At 38.3% G+C, this 19,645-nt stretch overlaps 2 protein-coding genes across 5 annotated transcripts in view; one reads left to right on the top strand and one right to left on the bottom strand.

Moving 5' to 3' along the window:
- The first annotated feature begins 360 nt into the window (after nt 1-360).
- LOC139763183 (tRNA (cytosine(72)-C(5))-methyltransferase NSUN6) lies at nt 361-10,202 on the top strand. 3 transcript variants are annotated; one of them, XM_071688904.1, is made up of 3 exons: nt 374-435; nt 2,318-2,384; nt 3,514-10,202. In XM_071688904.1, exon 3 carries the CDS (start codon nt 3,583-3,585, stop codon nt 5,074-5,076), a length of 1,494 nt encoding a protein of 497 aa, XP_071545005.1. In that variant the 5' UTR covers nt 374-435; nt 2,318-2,384; nt 3,514-3,582; the 3' UTR covers nt 5,077-10,202. The 3 variants fall into 3 exon arrangements, with proteins under 3 accessions (XP_071545006.1, XP_071545007.1, XP_071545005.1); XM_071688905.1 differs by lacking the exon at nt 2,318-2,384 and having other exon boundaries at nt 361-435; XM_071688906.1 differs by lacking the exon at nt 2,318-2,384 and having other exon boundaries at nt 366-505.
- The window catches only part of LOC139763182 (nucleolar complex protein 4 homolog A), a 65,120-nt gene continuing 53,955 nt past the window's right edge, over nt 8,481-19,645 (bottom strand). For both annotated transcript variants that reach the window (XM_071688903.1, XM_071688902.1), the window contains exon 12: nt 8,481-18,415. In XM_071688903.1, coding sequence (XP_071545004.1) covers nt 18,296-18,415 — 120 coding nt within the window. In that variant the 3' untranslated portion in view covers nt 8,481-18,295. The remainder of the gene's footprint in view (nt 18,416-19,645) is intronic.

Below are 19,645 nucleotides of genomic sequence, written 5' to 3'. Positions count from 1 at the left end.
TTCAGCCAGATACCACGAGAGGGCAGCACTGTAGAGGAACCCCCCCCCCCTCCCAACAGAAACATTTCTGAATTGAGGGATGGCTAGCAAAATCATGAGGGATGGACAAACGTTTATTTGATAATTACGGACTTTTGAAATACATTTGTCGGCGAGAGAGAAAGAATTGCAATTTAGATTTTCGTATGACGTTACTTAACTATGTGGTCATTTCTAATTACTCTATAAAGACGTTGTATAGCATTTTCTACTACCGCCATCTATGAATTATCAGCAGAACTAATATTATGATCATTGCCAGATTTCATTCCCAGCAATCACGTCAATCTCATATGATATTCGAGTCTTGGTGTACTTATTTTCCAATGCTCCTTGGATGGAGATAAGGAAATAACAATATAAACATGAGAAGGTTATTTAATAAGTTATCCACAGGTATCGACCTATTACATCATTTTAGGAGAATGATACGTATACCCGTTCCATGATTTGGACATAAATTAGTGTAAATATGAAGTGTAGCAGGTTTCTCTGACTTTCCGTATATGGCTTCGTGACATTCTTGTATGTTTAAGGCTAATTGGATTTGCTTTTTGTGAGAGGCATAATGTCGTTGACTTTTATTTTATGTATGATTCAAGAATGACATAAGCTCTGTGATCTGATGTACTGTAAGCCATCAGATGTCATTTCTGACAAACTTTATTTTCAGCTACTTAGATATTTCTACGGGTTATTTTGCCAACAACTTTGTTTTCCTCCATTTCCACCTTATAACTTGGGTATATTAGAAATATGGAAGCACGGAAACCTTGTAATACCAACCTTTTCCTTTTTCTTAGCCCTCCATTTTCCACTCTTTCATAGCCTTTCCCACTGTTGACTTACCTGTCAGCATATATATATATATATATATATATATATATATATATATATATATATATATATATATATATATATAAATTATTCATGTTCTTCCTTATTTCATTCTTCACACATTGTAGTACCATTACAGAATAAAAGTATTTATATTCTAAAGCAATTTCTTTGGCCCACCAAAAACTGCTATATTGATGTACTAGTAATTTCAAGCATGGTATCAATTGATAACCTTTAAAAGAAAATTTGTGGTGGCCATCGGTATTTCTATGAATATGTGTTCTGGTCTCTAAGAAAAGAATGTAATTTTCATTTGAATATCTAAGCCGAGGAGGAGTCAGTAGGAAAACCCCTTTTTTTTTTATTTCTACCTAACCAATGGAATAAAATAAGCTTCATGATTGTAGAAAACCAGCTAATGGAATATTGGAATCTTCATTATTGTAGTACCTCCAATTCTACACAGTTTGTCAGTAGATCAATAAATGAAATCTAGAAAGGAAGTGAGGAAGGCTTTGAAGTGCAGGAAAAGTGTTAAGATAGTTGAATCAACCAAACCCCCAATTGGGGGGCTCCACTTCTCTATTCCTTGAGCCTAGCTCACTTTAACCTTACTGTAATACATGCAGAAATAAAAAGATATGGAATGAGCAGTTTGGATACTGGCGTGTCGTCTTCTTGTGAATAATTCTACTTCCCCTCCCAACACTTGAGCTTTTTTTTTTCCTATTTAAATCTTTGGAAATTAGCTTTAGCCTTTATTATTGTCTTCAAACACAAATGTTGATAAAACTCCCCTAAAATATTGATTAGAGAAAAAAATAACATGCTAATGAGACAACAACTAATTTGAATAAAATTAACAAATTTAATGATTGTTCTGATGCATTATTGATTATAAACATGGCAACAACTAGAAGCTCTCTTTTGATGAATCCTGCTAGCCATTGTAATATTATCCCTTAGATTTTAAGAACCTGATCTTTTGGGTATGAAGTTCAGGGAAAGTGTTAAGTTAAAGAAGTAAAAGTCACTGAAACATATTAAGGAATCACCAGGACAAATGAAGACTTCAGCTACCCAAGTAGCCAACACTTACCTTAATTTCAGCATTATGTGTACATTATTTGGTAGTTAAGATGTTACATTCACAGATGCCTCCCAGTCCATATTCTTCACCATGTTGCAAGATGCAGCAGATGACAATATTTTTTAATGTTTTGACTGTGACAATGAAAATTATGGTATATCTTGGTTCCTAGATGATCAGGTGAAGGTATTTTGGGTTCTGTTGATTTCTGGAAGTGATTCATCTGCTTTCACATATGTTAACACCAGACTTTCCCTAAGCATCATAGTTTTCACCTGTTTATCAACCAACCCCAAGCAGAGGATGAACAACTGAGTTGACTATGTATAAGCTGACTTCCATCCCTAGGTTGGCCCATGGATGAATTCATAGTGAGCAACGAAACCACCATCCTGTGGAACTGCATAGCAATGAGGTAGTTATGACTAGAAAGCAATACGACTAAAGTAAAAGAAAAAAAAGTATGATATATTACAGTAAAATGAAAATAAATGAGGATATTAAGATGAAAAAATGAATGTTTTGATTTGAGTAACGAGTAATTCTGGAAGGAGGTGAATAAAAGGAAGGTAGATGTAGGAAGTAAAATTACAATAAACAAGTATGGGGAAATGCTGATAGGCTGAATTACCATGGCTGTCCAGTGCTTAATGAACAGAGGCTTTTGCAAATAGCTCTCTTGAGTTAGCCCAAAAAAAATTCTATGCCTGGACATTTCCAAGAACGTTTTTCTCCAAGTTCCATATCTCAAAGTATGCGCTTTGTCTGGGCAGATGCCTTCTTAAGATAAAGTTCAATAGGAACAAAGATATTGGGAACAACATTTCCTTAGGAGTGCTACCTTAAGATGATTTTGCTGCCAGAACAAATACATTAATCCTAACTCATGTTCCTCCAGATTTAGATGTAAAGGCAGATGCAAAAGAAACTTATCTTGGATCAATGTTCTCATTCTGAGTGTTTGTCAGGGTTTATTGGTGCTAACAGTCCCCTGGTGGGACTAGTAACCCTTGTGTTGAGACTCCCTCAACTTTGTTCTGTGCCTCTGCTTATTCCTTGGATTCTTTTAATCTACCTTAGCCTTTTCTTGGACCATGACCTCAAAGCCCAAGACTCTGGTATTGACACACAAAGTCTTTCTCAAGCTTTGCACTAGACACTAGAGGTTTGGAGAACACTTAACATATCTACATAACTCTTGCCTTTCTGTTCAAAGGCGGTAATCTTTATAGGTGTTCCTTTTAGTTTCTGGTACTGTGGAAGTTACGGAAATGATGTTTTCAGTTCTTCTGTAGCACGTTTCTTCACAAGTACATGGCTAGGAACATTATTGACTTTTAAAAGAACTTCCAGAGCAACCTCTATATGGGTTTAGCGAGAGAGTAGAGCATAAGGCCTAAAGAAATGTGTGATACATACCTGATAATGAATGCTAAAAGAGGTCACACATAGGCATAAACGTTTTCCTTTTATGTACTCATGGAAACTGACCACTCATGAAGATACACCACATATAGCATATAACGGTATTTCCTTTTTTTCAGAGCCCCAGATCATCTGCTCCTTAAATCAACACATGAAAATTATAACTGCTGTCTTCTAGCAATTTAAAAATGGATCCAGCAATGTGTTCAGATAACAAGCAGTGGTATGTTCCTGGAGACTTCAACCCTCTCTCTGATGAAGTAACCGAGTATATAAGAAAATCTTTGGGACCCATCACCCAGAGCTGTCAAGATCATATCAGTGGAAGTCAAGATGTTAATTTATGCACCAAGGAATCAAACATTTTAGAAACTAAGTTAAACTGTGATTTGGACAAGTCTCTCTGTATTTTATCCATCCCACCCAAGTTTACCACTGTTCGAGTTAATTTGATGAATACTACTCTCAATGAAGTTTTAACCATTATTAAAGAGCATATCAGATATCAATATGTGGGCAAAACTACTCCATTACCTTTAGTTTATCCACATCACACACTACCAGATTTGCTAGTTATAGAGTCTTTTGGTATTCATAAGGTACAACCAGCAACTAAAGAAGTAGTAGTTGGACGAATGTGTGGCTCAGCAGTACTACGTGGAGCAGAGGTATATGCTCCTGGTGTTTTAGGAGCCTCACCGGACCTTCGAGTTGGAGAATCAGTGGCTGTGTATGCTGACTTAGATGATTCTTGTTTAAGGGGATGCAAGGTTTTCAGTGGTCGGAAGATGTTTATCGGTAACGGTACATCCATACAGGGTAGGAAAGATCTTTTTAAAAATCCAAAAGGTACTGGATTAGCAGTTTCACTGAAAGAGCAGATATTTGATTTTCCAAGCTTAGGAGGGTTTCTCTCAGATTTGTTAATCCTCCAGAACTTACCATCAGTATTATGTGGTCACATTCTTAAACCTGATAAACAATCAAAAGTATTAGATATGTGTGCAGCCCCAGGTGGGAAAACAACACACATAGCATCACTCATGTGCAACACAGGACTTGTCATTGCCATTGATAGGTCACAGAATAAAGTTGACCAAATTATTTCCAATGCAAAAAAACTAGACCTCTCAAACATTGTAGCCTATAAACATGATAGTACAAATTTATGTGTTAAAGCAGACTTAAGTTGTAAAAACACATGTGAAACACATAGTGACAGGGAAGATCAAGGATTTATATCGTATGCACCACCGTATAAGCCATGCTCATTCAAATGGATATTACTTGATGCTCCATGTAGTGCATTAGGTCAGCGACCTCAGATTCAAACCAAAATGAAGCAAAAGGAACTACAATCATTTCCAGTTGTTCAGCGTAAGCTTCTGCAGAATGCAGTGAAGTTACTTGAACCAGGAGGTAAACTTGTATATAGCACATGTACCATTCTCACTGAGGAAAATGAGAAGAATGTTAAGTGGCTTTTAGATACTTTTCAAGAAATGGAACTTGTAGACACTGTGCCCAAGCTCGGAAAACCAGGAATGCTACACTGTGGGCTAAACAGAGAACAGTGTGAAAAAGTGCAGAGATTTCACCCACTTCCGAGCACTGCTATAAACACTAAGACTGTCGATGAAGATACTATAGGTTTCTTCATAGCTGCATTTAAAAAAATATAATCATATATCTTAATCAGAGGCAGTGATATCTATTTATTTATTTTTTATTATACTTTGTCGCTGTCTCCCGCTTTAGCGAAAGGAAACAGACGATAGAATGGCCCAACCCACCCACATACACATGCATACACATACACGTCCACACATGCACATGTGCATACCTATACATTTCGACGTATACATATATATATACATACACAGACACATTTATTTATTTATTTTACTTTGTCGCTGTCTCCCGCGTTAGTGAGGTAGCGCAAAGAAACAGACGAAAGAATGGCCCAACCCATCCACAAACACATGTATATACATACACATCCACACACACAAATATACATACCTATACATCTCAATGTATACATATATATACACACACAGACATATACGTATATACACTTGTACATAATTCATAGTCTGCCTTTATTCATTTCCATCGCCACCCTGCCAAACACGGAATAACAACCTACTTCCCCAGCATGTGCGTGAGGTAGCGCTAGGAAAAGACAACAAAGGCCACATTCGTTCATACTCAGTCTCTAGCTGTCATGTATAATGCACCGAAACCACAGCTCCCTTTGCACATCCAGGCCCCACAGACCTTTCCATGGATTACCCCAGACGCTTCACATGCCCTAGTTCAATCCATTGACAGCATGTCGACCCCGGTATACCACGTCGTTCCAATTCACCCTTTCACCCTCCTGCATGTTTCGGCCCTGATCGCTCAAAATCTTTTTCACTCCATCTTTCCACCTCCAATTTGGTCTCCCACTTCTCCTCATTCTCTCCACCTCTGACACATATATCCTCTTTGTCAATCTTTCCTCACTCATTCTCTCTATGTGACCAAACCATTTCAAAACACCCTCTTCTGCTCTCTCAACCACACTCTTTTTATTACAACACATATCTCTTACCCTTTCATTACTTACTCGATCAAACCACCTCACACCACATATTGTCCTTAAACATCTCATTTCCAACACATCCACCCTCCTAAGCACAACTCTATCCATAGCCCACACCTCGCAACCATATAACATTGACGGTACCACTATTCCTTCAAACATACCCATTTTTGCTTTCTGAGATCATGTTCTCATCTTCCACATTTTTCAACACTCCAAGAACTTTTGCCCCCTCCCCCACCCTGTGACTCACTTCTGCTTCCCCGGTTCCATCTGTTGCCAAATCCACTCCCAGATACCTAAAACACTTCACTTCCTCCAGTTTTTCTCCATTCAAACTTACCTCGCAACTGACTTGTCCCTCAACCCTACTGTACCTAATAACCCTGTTTTTATTCACATTTACTCTCAGCTTTCTTCTTTCACACACCTTACCAAACTCAGTCACCAGCTTCTGCAGTTTCTCACCCGAATCAGCCACTAGCGCTGTATCATCCGTGAACAACAACTGACTATCTTCCCAAGCCCCCTCATCCACAACGAACTGCATGCTTGCCCCTCTCTCCAAAGCTCTTGCATTCACCTCCCTAACAACCCCATCTATAAACAAATTAAAAAACCATGGAGACATCATGCACTCCTGCCGCAAACCAACGTTCACTGTGAACCAATCACTTTCCTCTCTTCACTGCTTTACATCCTCAATAAAAACTTTTCACTGCTTCTAGCAACTTTCCTCCCACACCATATATTCTTAATACCTTCCACAGAGCATCTCTATCAACTCTATCATATGCCTTCTCCAGATCCATAAGTATTTCTAAGTATTTCTCACAAACATTCTTCAAAGCAAATACCTGATCCACACATCCTCTACCACTTCTGAAAGCACACTGCTCTTCCCCTATCTGATGCTCTGTACATGCCTTCACCCTCTCAATCAATACCCTCCCATATAATTTCCCAGGAATACTCAACAAACTTATACCTCTGTAATTTGAGCACTCACCTTTATCCCCTTTGCCTTTGTACAATGGCACTATGCATGCATTCTGCCAATCCTCAGGCAACCCACCAGGAGCGATACATACATTAAATATCCTTACCAACCAGTCAACAACAGTCACCCCCTTTTTTAATAAATTCCACTGCAATACCATCCAAACCTGCTGCCTTGCTGGTTTTCATCTTCTGTAAATCTTTTACTACCTCTTCTCTGTTTACCAAATCATTCTCCCTATCCCTCTCACTTTGCACACCACCTCGACTAAAACACCCTATATCTGCCATTCTATCATCTAACACATCAACAAACCTTCAAAATACTCACTCCATTTCCTTCTCACATCACCCCTACTTGTTATTACCTCCCCATTAGCCCCCATCACCGATGTTCCCATTTGTTCTCTTGTCTTCGCACTTTATTTACCTCCTTCCAAAACATCTTTTTATTCTCCCTAGAATTTAATGATACTCTCACCTTAATTCTCATTTGCCCTCTTTTTCACCTCTTACAGTTTTCTCTTGATCTGTCTCTTACTTTTATACATCTCCCAGTCATTTGCACTATTTCTCTGCAAAACTCATCCAAATGCCTCTCTCTTCTTTCACTAATAATCTTACTTCTTCATCCCACCACTCACTACCCTTTCTAATCTGCCCACCTCCCATGCTTCTCATGCCACAAGCATCTTTTGTGCAAGCCATCAATGCTTCCCTAAATACATCCCATCCTCCCCCCCCCCCCCCACTCCCCTTACTTCCTTTGCTCTCACCATTTTCCATTCTACACTCGTCTATCCTGGTACTTCCTCACACAAGTCTCCTTCCCAAGCTCACTTACTCTCACCACTCTCTTTACCCCAATATTCTCTCTTCTTTTCTGAAAATCTCTACAGATATTCACCTTCGCCTCCACAAGATAATGATCAGACATCCCCCCACTTGCACCTCTCAGCATATAACATCCAAAAGTCTCTCGCGCGTGCCTACCAATTAACGCGTAATCCAATAATGCTCTCTAGCCATCTCTCCTACTTACATGTGTATAATTATGTATATCTCTCTTTTTAAACCAGGTATTCCCAATCACCAGTCCTTTTTCAGCACATAAATCTACAAGCTCTTCATTTCCATTTACAACGCTGGACACCCCACGAACACCAATTATTCCCTCAACTGCCACATTATTCACCTTTGCATTCAAATCACCCATCACTATAACCTGGTCTCGTGCATCAAAATTACTAACACACTCACTCAGCTGCTCCCAAAACACTTGCGTCTCATGATCTTTCTTCTCATGCCCAGGAGCATAGGCACCAATAATCACCCATCTCTCTCCATCCACTTTCAGTTTTACCCATAACAATCTAGAGTTTACTTTCTTACACTCTATCACATGCTCCCACCACTCCTGTTTCAGTAGTGCTACTCCTTTCCCTTGCTCTTGTCCTCTAACCAACCCCTGACTTTATTCCCAAAACATTCCCAAACCACTCAGAGCCAAAACATCCAGGTTCCTTTCCTCATACTTACTACCTATCTCTCTAAAGAATGTAAAAGATACAATCATAGAATTATATCAAAAGGGGCTGAAGGCATATCTTAAACTCTTATGAGCACATTTACTTATAGACACTTCCTCAACTTTTAGCATCAAATGAACATATCACCCAGTTTTTATGTCAGATTACCTTTATTCACTCCCTTCTTATAGCTTCTTTTTTATATAGGTCTGGCAAGATATTTATTATTTATCATTTTCTTATTTGTCAAAAATTTGATTATGATATGTCTTCTGTAGGGCCTGTATATACATCTGTAAATTATATTTAGTATTCCCATTTGTTAAATAAATAGTATTCAAAAGTTTTCATGAGTTCACTAACTCAAAGGAGTACATCATAATGCTGCATGTTTCTATCTCATTGTTTCCTGTTAGCTTATAGCACGATAATGACTCTTATTTGTATGATTTTCAGTGAATTCCAAAGAATATAGATGGAAGAAAAAGTGTGTAGATTGATTTGGAAAGATCTTAAAGATTCCAGAAGGTATTGGATTGACAGTTTCATTGAAATAAGATATCTGACTCCCCTGGTTTGGTATTCTCTTATTTGTTCCTGAAAACTTATTATCGGTATTATGTGATCACAATTTTTAGGCAGATAAACAAGCAAAACTGCTTGGTACGTGTGCACCCCTTGGTGGGAAAACATGTACTGCATCACTTACATACAATACAGGATTTGTCATTGCCATTGAAAGGTCACTGAGTAAAACTGATGAAATTATATCAAACGCAAAATCCTAAACATCTCAAAGATAACTGCACATAGATTTGATAATACAAATATGCTAAAACTTACTTAATGGTAAAGATATGTGTGAATTATGTTGTGGTGGTGAGGATCAAAATTATATCTCGCACCACCATATTAGCCATCTTCATTCAGTTGGATATTACTTGATGCTCCATGCAGTGCATTAGGTCAATGGTCCCAAATTCAAAAACACAAACCAGAAGAAGCTACGGTAATTTCCTGTGGTTCAGCTTAAGCTTTTGCTGAATGCATTGAAGTAACTTGAACCATGAGCAAACTGTAGGACATGTACCATCCTCACTGAGGAAATGAAAAGATTGTTAAACAACCTTATGATAATTTTAGTCATGAAATATGTAGACATTATACCCAAGCTAAGCAAGCTAGGACTGCTACAGTGTGGGATATTTTGAGAACAGTGTGCAAAAATGCTGAGATTTAACCCAGTTATAGTGCTACTAAAGACACTGAGTGTCGGTAAAGAATCAGTAGATTTTTCATAACTGCATTTTAGAAATGATCCAAGTTAATTTACTGGAAACTTCACTAGTGATCTCTGAAGAGGATGAACATAATATTTGTACATTTATTTACAATTGTGTCTGCAGCTCATATTCCCAATGAAACCCATCTTAACTAGTTTTTGTCAGGTTACCTTTACCCATATATATTTTCTTGTTTAGAGGTCAGGCATACTCTCTTTTACATATCTCAGGCATGAATATATTCAAAACTTGATGAAAATGAAGTAACATGACCCAATGTTTGTAAAGTTAATAGGACCAGCATAAATTTTGTATTATATGACTGTAATGCTGATACTCATGTATTTCTTATGTATAGAGCCTCTAAATACATTTTGCAATTAGATAATAATGCAAGTCTTTATACAGATTGAGTATCCTTCATCCAAAATGCCTGGGACCAGAAGTGTTTCAGATTTTTTTTTTTTATATTTTGGAATATTTGCTGTATAAGTCTAAACAAAATCCATTTTGTTTCATATACATCTTATACACATAGCCTTAAGGTGATTTATACAATATTTTTAACAATTTTGCACATGAAACAAAGGTTGTGTAACTAAACCAGCTAAGATGTTTGGCATCAACTTCCTTCCCAACTCTGAATTAATATGCAGCTGCTAAGCAATTATTTTCGTACACTTATTCACACTTAAGTACTTGACAGTAAAAAGTTATGTGTTTAGGGTAACTAAGCAGCACAGTAGCATCAGCAGAATACTTGTATTAGTTGTTAAACAATAACAACAACAAACAACTGCAGGATATCAGTTTCCACGTATGATGCTGTTTTGTTTAAAAGGTTACAGTACACTGTATTTTATTTTTAGGTTTTATTTGAAATATGAAAATAAATAAGCATATATGCATATATGTTGCTGTCAATGGACTGAACCAGGGCATGTGAAATGTCTGGGGTAAACCATAAAAAGGTCTGTGGGGCCTGAATGTGGATAGGGAGCTGTGGTTTCGGGGCATTACACATGACAGCTAGAGACTGGGCATGAACGAAAGTGGCCTTTTTGTCTGTTTTCCTGGAACTACCTCGCTGAAGCAGGGGGTAGCAATAGGAATGGATGAAGGCAAGCAAGTATGTGTATATATGCATATGTCTGTGTAGGTGTATGTATATGTGTATGATATGTATATGTATGTATATGTGCATGTTTATGTATACATGTTCCTATAGTCCATAGGAAAAATGAAACAGGATAAGTTTCCAAGTGCACTTTCGTGTAATAACCACATCATCAGGGGATACACAAGAAAGAACTATAACAGTCAGTTGATATAGAACGGAGATGTAGCTAGGATGCCATTTGGTAAACATGAGATTGTCCAAGACACACAACGAGTGTATCATAAATTTGTTATGTGGACAAGAAGGTGAATTGTTTACAAATTTGATCAACAATAAAGTTATTCAATTTGTATAGACCTTCACCTATACTAAGATTATAATTCTTTGTGTATTTAATAATAGAAGATTTAATGATATTTCTCGTGTATATCAACTGACTGTTATGTTTCTATCGTGTCTCCCCTGATGATGTGATCATTACATGAAAGTGCACTTGAGAACTTATCATGTTTCATTTTCCCCATGGACTCATAGGAATATACTTGATCACGTGCAAAATTGTGATCCTTTCCAATATATATATGTGTATGTCAGTGGATGCGCCATTCTTCACCTGTTTCCTGACACTACCTCGCTAATGAGGGAAATGCCGATCAAGTATAATAATAATGATAATAATTATGATATATTTTTTATTATTATTATACTTTGTCGCTGTCTCCCGCGTTAGCGAGGTAGCACAAGGAAACAGACGAAAGAATGGCCCAACCCACCCACATACACATGTATACACATACACGTCCGCACACGCACATATACATACCTATACATTTCAACATATACATATATATACGTACACAGACATATACATATATACACATGTACATAACTCATACTTGCTACCTTTATTCATTCCCAGTGATATTTATGTGTATGTATATGTACATGTATGACAGCTAAAGACTGAGTGTGAACGAATGTGGCCTTTGTTGTCTTTTCCTAGCGCTACCTTGCAGCACATGCGGGGGGAGGGGGTTGTCATTTCAAGTGTGGAGGGGTGGCAATGGGAATGAATAAGGGCAGACAGTATGAATTACGCACATGTGTATATATGTATATGTCTGTGTGTGTATATATATGTATACGTTGAGATGTATAGATATGTATATGTGAGTGTGTGGACGTGTATGTATATACATGTGTATGTGGGTGTGTTGGGCCATTCTTTTGTCTATTTCCTTGCGCTACCTCGCTCACGTGGGAAACAGCAACAAAGTATAATAAATATAAATGAAATATGAATATATGTATATGATTGGATGGGTCATTCTTCTATTTACTGGTGCCACCTCACTGACATGGGAAATGGCGATCAAGTATAATAGATAGATAAATAGATAAAATATATTTTCATGTTTTTATCAATAAATCAAGTAAGCAGTGAAAAGGTAAGAAAGATGTATGGTAATAAAAAGAATGGGGTTGAGAGAGCAGAAGAGGGTATGTTGAAATGGTTTGGACATATGGAGAGAATGAGTGAGGAAAGGTGGACAAAGAGGACATACGTGTCAGAAGTGGAGGGAACAAGTAGAATGGAGCGACCGAATTGGAAATGTAAAGCTTGAGTATGGATGTGAGCAGATGTGGCCTTTCTTAGTCTGTTTCCTGGAGCTACCTCACTTACATAAGGGGAAGCGATCAGGTGTGGTGCAGAAGAAAAAATGTACATATGTTTTTTCTTACGTGCATTTATGATGGTTTCCTGTGGGGCAGGGTGGCGTCAGGAATGGATGACAGCAAACAAGTATGAATGAGTGTATGTCTATGTATACATATGTATGTATGTATATACATGTATATGTATTTGTATGTGTGTGTGTGTATATATGTGTATATGTGCATGTGAGTGAATGTGCCTTTCTTTGTTTCCTGATGTTACCTCACTAACACGGAAAACAGCAATCAAGTATGAAAAAAAAAACATTCAGTGAAATGCAGGACCAGTTACTTTATTTCTATCTAATACATGTGCCATACATCTTACCAGGTACATTCTGTAAACTAATTCTTGTAATGTAAACATTCACTTCTGTTCTTACCTCTGTATTATGGCACTATGTATACTGGAACTCTGCTGCTTTGCCATTTTCATCTTAAACAATGCATTCACCAACTCATCCATTTTCACCAAACCATTTGCCATAACTCTCACTTTGCAAATCTTCATGTCCCAAACACTTTACGTCAGCCACTCTAACATCTAACATATTTAACAGTCTTACCAGTCTTTCAAAATACTCGTGCCATCTTCTTTTCACATCCTCCCAATTTGCTCCATTCGGTGATGCTGTCATTAGCTCCTCACACTGTTCACTACCTTCCAAAATATTTTGTTATTTTCCCTGTAGCTTAATACTATGTCAACCCAACTCTCATTTGCCCTCTTTTATCACTGCTTCCAGCAACTTACCTCCCACACCATATATCACTGCTTCCAGCAACTTACCTCCCACACTTTATACTCTCAAAATCTTCCACAAAGCATCTCTATCAACACTATCATATGCCTTCTCCAGATCCATAAATGTTACATAAAAATCCATCTGTTTTTCTAAGTATTTTTCGCATACATTTTTCAAAGCAAATACCCGATCCACACATCCCCTACCACTTCTAAAACCACACTGCTCTTCCCCAATCTGATGCTCTGTACATGCCTTCACCCTCTCAATCAATACCCTCCCATATAATTTCCCAGGAATACTCAACAAATTTATGCCTCTGTAGTTTAGATACTCACCTTTATCCCCTTTGCCTTTGTACAATGGTACTATGCATGCATTCTGCCAATCCTCAGGGACTTCACCATGGTCCATACATACAATGAATATCCTTGCCAACCAACTAACAACACAGTCACCCTCTTTTTTAATAAATTCCACTGCAAGACCATCCAAACCCCCTGCCTTGCGGATCTCATCTTCTGCAAGGATTTCACTACCTCTTCAATCTTTACCAAACCATTCTCCATGACCCTTTAACTTCTCACACCACCCCGGCCAAAACACCATATATTTGCCACTCTATCATCAAACACATTCAACAAACCTTCAAAATACTCACTCCATCTCCTCCTCACTTCATTATCATCTGTTATCATCTCCCCACTTGCCCCCTTCACTGATGTTCCCATTTGTTCTTTTGTCTTACACACAATATTTACCTCCTTCCAAAACATCTTTTTATTCTCCCTAGAATTTAATGATACTCTCTCACCCCAACTCTCATTTGCCCTCTTTTTGCAGCCCTTGCACCTTTCTCTTGACCTGCCTTTTTCTTTTATACATCTCCCAGTTATTTGCCCTACTTCCCTATAAGTATTGTCCAAACTCGTCCCTTTTCTCTTTCACTAACAACCTTACTTCTTCATTCCACCACTCACTGCCCTTTCTAATCTGCCCATCTCCCATCTTTCTCATGCCACGTGCATCTTTTGTGCAAGCCATTACTGCATCCCTAAATACTTCCCATTCCTCACTCACTCCTTTCACTTCATTTGCTCTCACCTTTTGCCATTCTACACTCAATCTATCCAGGTACTTCCTCACACGAGTGTCCTTTACAGGCTCACTTATTCTCACCACTCTTTTCTCCCCAACATTCTCTTCTTTTGTGAAAACCTCTACAAATCTTCACCTTTACCTCCTCAAGATAGTGATCAGACATCCCTCCAGCTGCCCCTTTCAGCACATTAACATCCAAAAGTCTCTCTTTTACACGCCTATCAATTAATACGTAATCCAATAATGCCCTTTGACCATCTCTCCAACTCATATACGTTTACTTATGTACATCTCTCTTTTTAACCCACATATTCCCAATCACCAGTCTTTTTTCAGCACACAAATCTACAAGCTCTTCACCATTTCCATTTACAACACTGAACACCCCATGGACACCAATTATACCCTCAACTGCCACATTACTGACCTTTGCATTTAAATCACCCATCACTAAAACCTGGTCTCGTGCACCAAAGCTGCTTAGACACTCTCTCAGCTGCTCCCAAAACACTTGCCTCTCTTGATCTTTCTTCTCATGACCAGGTGCATAGGCATCAATAATCACCCCTCTCTCTCCATCCACTTTCAGTTCCCAAGCCATTCTAGAATTTACCTTCTTACACTCTCACATACTCCCACAACTCCTACTTCAGGAGTAGTGCTACTCCTGTAGTGCTACTCCTGTAGTGCTACTCTTGTCCTCTCACCAACCCGACTTTACTCCCAAGACTTTCCCAAACCACTGTTCCCCTTTACCCTTGAGCTTCGTTTCACTCAGAGCCAGAATATCTAGGTTTCTTTCCTCAAACATACTACCTATCTCTCCTTTCTTTAAAAAGAGGGACATACACAAGTATTTGTATGCAAGTAGGAGAGATGGTCAGCAGGCACTATTAGACTACATATTAATTGACAGATAAGTAAAAGTGGAACTTTTGGATGTAAATGTGCTGAGAGGGGCAGCTGATGGGATGTTTGTTCACTATCTTGTGGAGGTGAGAGTGAAGAATTGAAGATGTTTTTGAAAAAAGGAAACAATGTCAGGGAGAAGAGTGTTGACAAGTAAGTGAGCTCGGAAAAGACTTTTTTTTTCATATATGCTTGTCATTTCTTCACTTGGCACCTTGCTCTGTTCATTTTTTTACATAGTAATAAGTAAGGCAGGATTTCCTGCCATCTGTTCCTGTCTCTCTTAGTTGCCTTTTACGACAAGCAGGGAATACATGGGCAGTATTCTTTCTCCCCTATGTGAAGAAAATCCAGGAGAGATCAAGTTTAGAATGGCAGAAGATGAAAGTATATGAAGCAAGGGGTGAGTGTGAGGAAATGGAGATATTTAAGGAAGCAGGTGAAGGCATGTGCAAGAGATTCATGTGGCATGCAAAAAGGACAAGTTAGAAAAGGTAGTAAGTGGTGAGATAAAGTAGTACTGTTAATAGTGAAAGAGAAAAGAGAGGTGTTTGGGTGGTACTTAGAGGGAAAGAGTGCAAATGATTAGGAGATTTACGAGAGTAAGCGGCAGGAGGTCAAGGGGAAGGTGCAGGGGCTGGAAAAGAGGGCAAGGGAGAGTTGGGGTTAGCATCAAAGAGAATAAGATGTATTGGAAGGAGGTAAATAATGTGCAAAAAAAAGAAAACAAATGGAAACATCAGTGAAGAGGGAAAAAGGCGAAGTGTTAACAAGCTGTGATGAAGTGAGTATTTTAAAAGATTGTTTAATGTGTTTGATGATAGAGTGGCAGATGTAAGGTACTTTGGTTCGGATGATATGCAAAGTGAGAGAGTCTTATAGAGTTGTTTGGCTGAGAAGGGAGAGGTAGTGAAAGCCTTGCATATGATGAAATGCAGCAAGGTGGATGGAGTGGATGGTAATGCAGTTGAATTTATTAATAAAGGGGTGACTGTTGGTTATGATTTTTCATTGTTAGTATGGATCATGATGAGGTGCCTGAGGGCTGGCGGAATGCATGTATAGTGCCACTATGTAAAGGCAAGGGGTATAAAGGTGAGTGTTCAAACAACAGATGTGTAAGTTTGTTGAGTATACCTGATAAGTTGTATGGGAGGGTACTGATTTAGAGGGTGAAGGCATATACAGAGCATCAGACCGGGGAGGAGAAGTGTGGTTTCTGAAGTGGTAGAGAATGTGTAGATCTGGTGTTTGCTTGATTTTAGTGTGTGTGAGAAATACTTAGAAAAAACAGATGGATTTGTATGTGGCATTTATGGATCTGGAGAAGGCATATGATAGGGTTTATAGAGATTCTTTGTGCAAGGTCTTAAAAATATACAGAGTGGGAGGAAAGCTGCTGGAAGCAGTGAGAAGTTTTGATCATGGGTGTAAGAATTGTGTTCAAGTAGGAAGAGAGGAAAGTGAATGGTTCCATGTGAAGGATGGTTTGCGGCAGGGGTGTGATGTCCCCATGGTTGTTCAAACTGTTTATAGATTGGGTGATGAGGGAGGTAAATGTGAGAGTCTTGGAGAGAGGGGGTGAAAGGTCTTGGGAAGTGTCAAAGTTGTTTGCTGATGATACAGCACTGGTGGCAGATTCAAGTGAGAAACTGCAGAAGTTGGTAACTGAGTTTGGAAGAGTATGTGAAAGGAGAAAGTTGAGTGAGTGTGAAAAAACTCGGTTATTAGGTTCAGCAGGGTTGAGGGACAGGTTAGTTGGGGTGTAAGTTTGTATGGAGAGAAATTGGAGAAAAGGGTTTTAGATATCTAAGAGTGGATATGGCAGAGAATGGAACTATGGAACCAGAACTGAACCATAAGGTTGGGAAGGAGGCAAAGGTTCTGGAAGCAATGAAGAATGTGTGGAAAGAGAGAACATTATCTGGGAGGGCAAAAACAGGGTATGTTTGAATGAACAGTAGTCCATGTGATATTATTGTGGATGTGAGGCATGAGTTATAGATAAGACTGTGCACAGGAGGATGGATGTGTTGGAAATGAAATGTTTGAGGACAATATGTGGTGTGGGATGGTTTGATCGAGTAAGTGATGAAGGGGTAAAAGAGATGCGTGGTTATAAAGAGTGTGTGGTTGAGAGAGAAAAGAGGGTGTACCAAAATGTTTGGACATATGAAGAGAATGAGTGAGGAAGGTTGACAAAGAGGATATATGTGTCTGAAGTAGAAGGAACATGGAGAACAGGGAAATTAGACTGAAGATGGAAGGATGGAGTGAAAAAGATTTTGATGATTGGGACCTGAACATGCAGGAAGGTGAAAGGCATGAACAGGATAAAGTGAATCGGAACGATGTGGTATACTGGGGTCAATGTGCTGTCAGTGGACTGAATCAGGGCAAGTGAAGCATCTGGGGTAAACCATGGAAAAGTCTGTGGGACCTAGTTGTGGATAAGGAGCTGTGGTTTTTGTGCATTACACATGACAGCTAGAGAAGGAATGTGAGCGAATGTAGTCTTTCTTCATCTGTTCCTGGCGCTACCTCGCTAATGTGAGAACTGGCAATCAAATATGAAAGAAAGAAACAATTTTGTTTCACAACTTGAAATATTTCAAGCAGAGTAACTAGAAGTCTGGCTTAATAACCATTCATCACATTACAAAACCCATTTTATTGATAAATTTCTAGAAATTCCAAAAACCTTCATATCATCAAAGTATTCACAAATGATGAAACTGTCAGTAGGAATTGGTTGTGTATGGTAAGCTTTGGTTTCTGTGCATAATACGGGACAGATAACATGAGTGTGTTGAAAAGAGGCTCTTGTTCTTTGGTCCTGATGCCATGCTAAGGCAAAAGAAGCAGTTAGGTAAGAGAAAATATATAGTAATTTCTTCGAAAGACTAAGTCACATCACACTCCAGAACTGAGACATTTTATCATCAGAGTACTTAAAAAGTCCATGAGGTTTCTGGAATGTAGTTGCTACTTTATCACGAATATTCATCTTGCATGCTCGTTCGAAGATCTGAAAAGAAGAAAGATATAGCTTAGCTTATAACACACAAAAAGAATGCATGATTATTCAACAACTTCTGAAAGTCAGCATAAGGAAAGCATAGAACACAAATGACATGCATTGGGAAATGTTTGACAATTAGTAGAGAAAAAAAATATGGAAAATCAAAATGTTAAGATGCTTTAGGTCATAGGAATGTAAAACTGTAGACAAAGGTAAATTTTAAGGCAATCAAGTATGAAAATAGAGCACATTGTCAGTTTATCACTTGTATTAGGCATAAATCAACAACAAAAATTCAAAAATATTTACGTCCAACATCACCTTTTACGTGGGCCACAGTACACAGAATTGTAATGTGACCAATGTTTAGTGATTTTTATATGGAAAATTCCTATTTCAAAGCAGAAAGGGATGTTTTTATACAAGAAGGCAGATATTGAGTTCTTAGATATTGATATTTGATAGCTGTACACTTCACTTTAATGGACATAAACAGATTTGAAAATTTGAGTATGACAGTACTTTAAATAGTGGAAAGCATGCAAACAGTCTGAGCTTTAGCAACAACAGGCAATAATGTGAGACATCAGGTATGGGGGTGGGTTGGGCCATTTCTTTCGTCTGTTTCCTTGTGCTACCTCGCAAACGCGGGAGACAGCAAAAAAAAAAAAAAAAAAAAAAAAAAAAAAAATCAGGTATGTAAGGTTGTAATGGGCTGTGCAACTCAAACTGAGAATGCTAATGTGACATTAGTACATAGAAGCAAAGTGGCTAATGGAATACTATATAAGTACTCTGAGCATGTGTGGAAATGCTAAAGCAGAAAGGGGGGGGGGAGTCTAGAAATCAGGGAATATACAGACTAGTAAAAGGCACAAGTGATGAAGGATTGCTATGGTAGACAGGTTTATGAGAGTGAATGAAAGCAAAAGAAATTATCAAAAAAATGTACAACTAGGCCCTGTTTAGTGATGGATTACATTCTTGGAAAACCTACATAATATGAATGAGTGAAGCCCATTATATAAGGGAGATTATGTTCCTGAGTAAAGATTTTCAATATCTAAATCTTGCATCTGGATTATATATGAAGCAGCATGAGAACAACAATCATCCTTTCTCATCATTTATTTCAAAGCATATGGATATGGAATGAGCTGCAGAGGCCAAAAATCCAGATTGTGGAAATGAGTTATCTGAGAGGAGCATGTGGTATAACTAGATGGGATGAAGAAA

The sequence above is a fragment of the Panulirus ornatus genome, chromosome 46 (assembly GCF_036320965.1).
Source record: "Panulirus ornatus isolate Po-2019 chromosome 46, ASM3632096v1, whole genome shotgun sequence".
NCBI classification, from domain to species: Eukaryota; Metazoa; Arthropoda; class Malacostraca; order Decapoda; family Palinuridae; genus Panulirus; species Panulirus ornatus.
This window is presented reverse-complemented; position numbering and strand designations above follow the sequence as displayed.

Coding starts and splice junctions, on each gene's coding strand:
- LOC139763183 (XM_071688905.1), top strand. CDS start 3,583: ATGGATCCAGCAATGTGTTCAGATAACAAGCAGTGGTATGTTCCTGGA.